Source organism: Oncorhynchus clarkii, chromosome 3 (assembly GCF_045791955.1).
Source record: "Oncorhynchus clarkii lewisi isolate Uvic-CL-2024 chromosome 3, UVic_Ocla_1.0, whole genome shotgun sequence".
NCBI lineage: Eukaryota > Metazoa > Chordata > Actinopteri > Salmoniformes > Salmonidae > Oncorhynchus > Oncorhynchus clarkii.
The window spans coordinates 59,695,423-59,703,339 of NC_092149.1; the positions used below are offsets into that span (position 1 = coordinate 59,695,423).

The 7,917-nt window shown below is 42.5% G+C and overlaps 1 protein-coding gene across 1 annotated transcript; it reads right to left on the reverse strand.

Moving 5' to 3' along the window:
* Positions 1–265: 265 nt before the first annotated feature.
* On the reverse strand, positions 266–7,621 carry LOC139400125 (putative methyltransferase DDB_G0268948). The gene is made up of 7 exons (XM_071145155.1): positions 7,202–7,621; positions 6,513–6,734; positions 5,586–5,746; positions 4,717–4,930; positions 4,315–4,415; positions 2,135–2,272; positions 266–1,936 (listed from the first exon to the last, which is right to left on the reverse strand). The coding sequence occupies exons 2-7, from the start codon at positions 6,621–6,623 to the stop codon at positions 1,846–1,848; spliced, it is 816 nt and encodes a 271-aa protein (XP_071001256.1). The 5' UTR covers positions 6,624–6,734; positions 7,202–7,621; the 3' UTR covers positions 266–1,845.
* Positions 7,622–7,917: the final 296 nt, after the last annotated feature.

Below are 7,917 nucleotides of genomic sequence, written 5' to 3' on the forward strand. Positions count from 1 at the left end.
GGAGATTCCTGCAGTCAGCATGCCAATTGCACACTCCCTCAAAACTTGAGACATCTGTGGCATTGTGTTGTGTGACAAAACGGCACATTTTAGAGAGTATTTATATTTTTCCCAGCACAAGGTGCACCTGTGTACTGACCATGCTCTTTAATCCGCTTCTTGCTATGCCACACCGGTCAGGTGGATGGATTATTTTGGAAAAGGAGAAATGCTCACTAACAGGGATGTAAACTAATTTGTGCACAAGACTTGAGAGAAATAGGCGTTTTGTGGGTATCAAAGATTTCTGGGATCTTTTATTTCAGTTCATGAAACATGGGACCAACACTTTACTTGATGCGTTTATATTTTATGTCCACAGAAGACTGTAACCGTATCATCTGAGCATGCATATTCCATGATATTTGATATAAGAAAAACAAACGGTCTGTATCCTGTGTAACAGGTATATGTCACGACTACCTTCTCTTCAGGAAGGACAAGGCCTCTTCAATGAGCTGAGACTCTGTATTTCCAGTAGGAGGCAGCATGCTCCTTACCTTCAAACAGATGATGGGCCATGCCATGCCCCTGAGCTATACTACAGGAGAAAACAACACACGAATACAACGGTATTCTCCAGCCCAGAAAGATACCTGTTTCTCTTACGGATTTTACTAAAACTCATGCAAGCTTTCTTTCTCACTAGGTTGTGGAAGCTACATTAAGGAATGTGATCACACACACACTACCTCACTCATCGCAGGAGATTCCCTTTCTTCATAGAGCCAGTTCCAGGTAAACCACTAGGTGCTTGGCCAGGCTCGTATGAGACAGGCCCCAGATAGAGAGAGGAAGGGGCGGAGCAGCGGCTTCATGGGAATGTGTGTTTGCGAATGAGGCTGGGCTCATCGGGTCAAAGAGAGCTGTGTGCTGTGTCAGAACCAATAAGAAGTCCCATGGAGATGGGATGGGGGAAGGATCATAAACTTGTTTTCCTATGAGATGCTTTCCTTGTTGTGATTGATGTGGGAAAATACAAAAGCCTGATGAGTTCAGTCTCCTTACTCAGATAAAAACCTTATTCCAACTGATCACTGAGCCATAGATCAACAACAACAGGCTTTATCCTGAGCTGCACTACCACTAGATCATTGAAAGAGTTAATCATAAACAGGACTGGTCCAAGAAGGACTGGTCCAAGAACCGATTAAAGGTATTCTCTAAGTTTGCATAATGTTATGAATTTGGTTGAACACATGCATACAGCATATTAAAAAGAAAAAAAAGAACATCTGGGGCAGTGTGCCTACGTTTAGACAGGCAGCATAATTCTGATGTTTTCACATCAGATCTTTTCACATCAGGTCTTTTTCAGACCTGATCTGATTGCTCAAAAGACCAATTAGTGAAAAAGTATCAGAATTGTTCTGCCTGTCTAAACGCAGCTTAAGTATCAAGTGTCTCAGACCAGGATCAGATCCCCGTTGTCCATGTTATATTTTTCAAAAGGCAAAACCGATCCTAAAATCCACACCCCTAATATTACTCTGAGACACTTGATACGGCCCTGAAGTTAAATAATATTCAACATTTACAATTGTGTCTGCAGACATTTTATTGTCAATCTCAGGCAAGGAAGATACTGAAGGTGGCAAGCATTTTGGTAATGATGTGACTAAGGTGAATAGTTTGCTCTACATTACAACGTATAAAAGAAGAGACAAAACCAAAGGGACTTCAATGACACCTTATGTGAACAGAATAACATTTCTAGTATCAGCTTGAACATGATTGACACAAGCCTAAACACAAGCTTAAAACACATCTGTCTACACACAAACACATTCACACTGTAAAGAGTGTTCACTCCGGTTTAGACGCCAGAACACAGAAATACTCCAGCGTCACTTCCATGAGTGTGTCTGGTGATGTGACTCCCATCTCCTTCAGAAACCTGCAATACGACGTCAATATATTTGAAAAAATAATTCCATTTGGGATGGACCATAAAAGTGACATGGATGACATTTCTTTCTTAATTTTTTTGTTCAGTCATTTTTTAAATAATCTCATTAGTTCATTCATTCACCCACAATCCATTCATCCATCCATTCAGTCATTCATTCATCCGTTGATTGATCAGGGTTGTTACCTGTCGAGTGTTCTCTGCAGCAGTGCGTTGGCAGCATCAGGCTCGGCCCTCTGGAAGGCCTGGTACATGGAGAAGGACTCCATGAAGCCCACTATGTTCCTCACTGAGATCTGCTGCTTCAGTGGGATACACTCAATTCTGAAATAATAACAGATACACACACACTGTTGAATTGAGAGGAGAGTCATAGTGGATGCCCTATTTACCCAGGGGGGCCAAGAGGTTTAAGTCAAGTAAGTCATAATATTGAATACTCCTGCAGTTTGTTGAGTACAACATTTGATTTTGACCACCTGAGAGTAACTAGGTGTGAGTGCATTACTTCTGTATATATACACTACATACGCATGCAAGCACACACACACGCATACCGGCATTACAAACACACACACTTTTACACTCATCATATGCTGCTGCTACTCTGTTCTTTATTTTTAATCGTATTATTATATATCCTTGATGCATAGTCACTTTACACTTTATATAATAGAATATACACTGCTCAAAAAAATAAAGGGAACACTTAAACAACACAATGTAACTCCAAGTCAATCACACTTCTGTGAAATCAAACTGTCCTCTTAGGAAGCAACACTGATTGACAATAAATTTCACTTGCTGTTGTGCAAATGGAATAGACAACAGGTGGAAATTATAGGCATTTAGCAAGACACCCCCAATAAAGGAGTGGTTCTGCAGGTGGTGACCACATTCCACTTCTCAGTTCCTATGCTTCCTGGCTGATGTTTTGGTCACTTTTGAATGCTGGCGGTGCTTTCACTCTAGTGGTAGCAAGAGACGGAGTCTACAACCCACACAAGTGGCTCAGGTAGTGCAGCTCATCCAGGATGGGACATCAATGCGAGCTGTGGCAAGAAGGTTTGCTGTGTCTGTCAGCGTAGTGTCCAGAGCATGGAGGCGCTACCAGGAGACAGGCCAGTACATCAGGAGACGTGGAGGAGACCGTAGGAGGGCAACAACTCAGCAGCAGGACCGCTACCTCCGCCTTTGTGCAAGGAGGAGCAGGAGGAGCACTACCAGAGCCCTGCAAAATGACCTCCAGCAGGCCACAAATGTGCATGTGTCTGCTCAAACGGTCAGACACCGACTCCATGAGGGTGGTATGAGGGCCCGACGTCCACAGGTGGGGGTTGTGCTTACAGCCCAACACCGTGCAGGACGTTTGGCATTTGCCAGAGAACACCAAGATTGGCAAATTCGCCACTGGCGCCCTGTGCTCTTCACAGATGAAAGCAGGTTCACACTGAGCACATGTGACAGACGTGACAGTGGAGAACGTTCTGCTGCCTGCAACATCCTCCAGCATGACAGGTTTGGCGGTGGGTCAGTCATGGTGTGGGGTGGCATTTCTTTGGGGGGCCGCACAGCCCTCCATGTGCTCGCCAGAGGTAGCCTGACTGCCATTAGGTACCGAGATGAGATCCTCAGACCCCTTGTGAGACCATATGCTGGTGCGGTTGGCCCTGGGTTCCTCCTAATGCAAGACAATGCTAGACCTCATGTGGCTGGAGTGTGTCAGCAGTTCCTGCAAGAGGAAGGCATTGATGCTATGGACTGGCCCGCCCGTTCCCCAGACCTGAATCCAATTGAGCACATCTGGGACATCATGTCTCGCTCCATCCACCAACGCCACGTTGCACCACAGACTGTCCAGGAGTTGGCGGATGCTTTAGTCCAGGTCTGGGAGGAGATCCCTCAGGAGACCATCCGCCACCTCATCAGGAGCATGTCCAGGCATTGTAGGGAGGTCATACAGGCTCGTGGAGGCCACACACACTATTGAGCCTCATTTTGACTTGTTTTAAGGACATTACATCAAAGTTGGATCAGCCTTTAGTGTGGTTTTCCACTTTAATTTTGAGTGTGACTCCAAATCCAAACCTCCATGGGTTGATAAATTTGATTTCCATTGATCATTTTTGTGTGATTTTGTTGTCAGCACATTCAACTATGTAAAGAAAAAAGTATTTAATAAGATTATTTCATTCATTCAGATCTAGGATGTGTTATTTTAGTGTTTCCTTTATTTATTTGAGCAGTGTATATATTTAATTCTTAAATAGAAACTCAGAGACACAGGGTCAAAGTCACACCATGAGAAATGTTTTAATGTGTAACAGGCTGTTCTACTGGGTTCTCACAGAGGCTGTATGAGTTACCTCTCTTTGTCAGGGAAGGGGATAGCAGTGTAAAGCTCCTGTAGTTTGGTGTTGGCCACTGCTACCTGTGTGCTGGTGTATGGTAACAGCACCTTCTTGAACTGGGGATAGCAAAGTCAAATCTCAGTCAGGAAACAGTCAGCAAACGTGGTACTTATATCAAACAAAGAATTGTGAGGGTCTCTTGCATCATACAGGTGAGCCCATGGAAATTAATCTTTTTTTCACAATTGAAATGTCTCAATAGGGCAGCAAACAAACATTTTGTAAGCATGCTGTACATGAAAAGAACAATTGTACTTAGTACCCAATGAAAATAAACATATGACACACTAAACCAATTAAGTAGCATTGGTTTGTCCCCATAAAAGTAGAATGTCCTTCTAGTTCTGTGTTTTTCACCTCATCACAGATGTCAGTGAGTCTGTCCCCACATGAGCCGTAATGGAGTCTGAAGTTATCAGCAAAGCCAAGCAGAGCCATGCAGCCGCAAGGCTTCAGGACCCGACTTGCCTCCAAGAGGAACCGCTGCTGGTCAAACCAATGGGCCGCTGAGGCTGCAGTCAGTAGGTCCACAGAAGCATCCGGAAACGGCAGCTCTTCAGCTGTCCCTTTCCTGTATAGTAAGTATTAAGACACAGCACCAAACATTGAGGATTTCTACATAAACTAACATATTAACTAGGGGCCTATTGAAAGTGGGAAGCTACTGCTGACCTTTGTGCTGAGTGTAATTGACCGTCTCTGCAGATTGTCATCACTGTTTCTTTTTAAACAACATACACGTTGGTTTTACATTTTCTCCCATTCAAAATCCTATTATCCCTAAACCCTAACCCTAAATCTAACCCTAACCCTTAACCCTAACCCCTAACTAAACCTTACCCTAACTCCTAACCCTAACCCTAATTTTATATGAGATTTGGTTTAAGGTTAAAACTTTTACTCCCAGGTTGTTTTATGATTGTCTTCCTCCTGCTTTTGAATTGTTGTGGGTGACCCCTCAGAGCTCTCGGCCTCTCATGTCCTCCCACTTTCTCCAGACTGGTCAGAGGTGCAATATACCCATGCAACCCAAGGTTTGACACCAATACAAAAAGAAACACTCCCTAAACCCTAACCAAACTCTAAAATAGCAGTTTTTCTTAATGTATGAGGAATGGAAAAATGTCCCCACTTATCACATTTTTCTTGTTTTACTATCCTTGTGAGGACTTTTGGACCTCAAAAGGATAGCAAGGTTAAACACACACATACACACATTCAAATACCTGTAGGTGATGTTGTTGAACCCTGCCACTGCCCTGGCCTCCTCCAGTTGGCACTCGCTGATGTCGATGCCCACCACTTTCTGGAAGTGTGGGGCCATCAGGCGTGAGTTCTGCCCCGTCCCACATCCCAGGTCCACAGCTAGGGCATGAGGCTGGACTTTCTGAAGAGAGGGGACCAGTGAGACACTATTTAACTAGCCTTCACTAAAGGAGAGTGATAGCTAGTGATAGTGTAAATGTGGTGATCAATACAGATAATATACAGTACCAGTTAAAAGTTTGGACACACTAACTCATTCAAGGGTTTTTCTTTATTTTTACTCTTTTCTACATTGTAGAATAATAGTGAAGACATCAAAACTCTGAAATAACACATATGCAGTAACCAAAAAAGTGTTAAATACATCAAAATATATTTTATATTCTTCAAAGTTGCCACCTTTTGCCTTGATGACAGCTTTGCTCACTCTTGCCATTCTCTCATCCAGCTTCACCTGGAATGCTTTTCCAACAGTCTTGAAGGAGTTCCCGCATATGGAGTGCAAATGGGCTATCTTCTGTATACCACACCTACCTTGTCACAACACAACTGATTTGCACATTAAGAAGGAAATAATTTTTACAAATTAACTTTTCACTAGGCACACCTGTTAATGTAAATGCATTCCAGGTGACTACCTCATGAAGCTGTTTGAGAGAATGCCAAGTGTGCAAAGGGTGGCTACTTTGAAGAATCTCAGATATAAAACATATATTGATTTGTTTAACACTTTTTTGGTTACTACATGATTCCATATGTGTTATTTCATAGTTTTGATGTTTTCACTATTATTCTACAATGTAGAAAATATTAAAAATAAAGAAAAACCCTTGAATGGGTTGGTTTGTCCAAACTGTACTGTACTGTTTATTCAACTCTGGTCTCACCTTCCTTTCCAGGTAATGCAGGATGATGTCTCTGATCTCCTCTGGGGGTACAAAGCGGTACCTCTGGTAGATGGAGGCATGGTGTTTCTCCTCAAACAGCCGGTAGGTCATGGTGCTCTGCTGTCGTCTGCTCCGCTAGCCTAGTGCTCCTTCCAGCTTGTAGTGACTCAGCAGAGACACAGAGACACAGACACAGAGACTGATCTGCTCCTTCACTAGGATCTGTCAATCATTACATGGAAAGAGGAGAGATACTGTACATAGGACAGAGGAGGCTACTGGTAGTAGTCACTCAGTCACATAGAGGAGAGGTTTAAAGAGATTCTATGACACCTGGGCTGCTAAGATAAAATGACTTGTTGATTTGTCTGTGATGTGTGGAACGATAACGTCCGATAAGGGCCACAATAATGACATGCCCATAGATAGACTAATGGTTTAAAACATGTCATAGTGTCTTACAGTATGTCTTATGTCTTATGCAGGTACCGCATTCAGTTAGATTGTGCATTTAAGACAAAAGTTGTGAAACTAGACTGGATCCCATGATGCAGGGATTAGGTTATCGAACAGAACAGTTTCCTGAACAATAACAAAAAACAAGAACAAGTACAGAAACGTTTAAATAGTCTTCTGAAAGTTTGCAATGAAGTCATATTCAGTTGTAATGTCAAATATAACAAAATCACCTTCCAAAATGCAATGGAGCTTGTAAAGCCATATGTGTTTCTCTCTCAGCTGAAAATTCCACGTAAGCAAAGTTGCCAGGTCCCTCTCACGGTATTACCGGAAGTGTGCCCAGATTGTCCAAATAGCCATATGCATGCTGGGGCCTCAGTGTTAACCCTTGACTGTCCAGAATATTGAACCTATTGTAAACCCTTGCTGACCCAGAGCATGTATAACATTGGAGATGTTTACATTTAAATTGACAGTAATTACGTGATGATAAGCAAGTGATTTAACCCCCCCTAGAAGCATGACTAAATCATTTCTAGAGAGAGTGAATGGTGGAACATAGTGATGACAAACATGCAATATAAGACAACATATAGGGCTATAGAAATAGGAAGGAACTGCACTGAATTTATTTGCAGCCTTTATGTTTATTTTTTAATTTTATGTTTATATTTTGTTCGATTATTTTTCATTACATACACTTGTACAGAAAGAGAAAGAAAATAATTATAAATGCTGACAAAAAACAAGAAGCTATTGTAAGTGGTGTTTGACTGGCTGCAGGGGTGACAGACGCAGGAGAGCAGAACTGGGTAATAACCGGAGCAGTTTAATATGCAAAACCAACGGCACCCAGAACAACAAGATATGGGTGCAAAATAACCCGTCGCGAACCAGTCAGAGTGCACAAACACACTACAAGAAACAATTTCACACACAGATATGG

Excerpts from the sequence above, each read along its gene's own strand:
- LOC139400125 (XM_071145155.1), bottom strand. The coding sequence starts at position 6,623 with ATGACCTACCGGCTGTTTGAGGAGAAACACCATGCCTCCATCTACCAG. Across the intron at positions 4,416-4,716 it reads TCACTGACATCTGTGATGAG|TTCAAGAAGGTGCTGTTACC; the intron begins GTGAAAAACACA and ends TGCTATCCCCAG. Across the intron at positions 2,273-4,314 it reads CCCTTCCCTGACAAAGAGAG|AATTGAGTGTATCCCACTGA; the intron begins GTAACTCATACA and ends TTATTATTTCAG.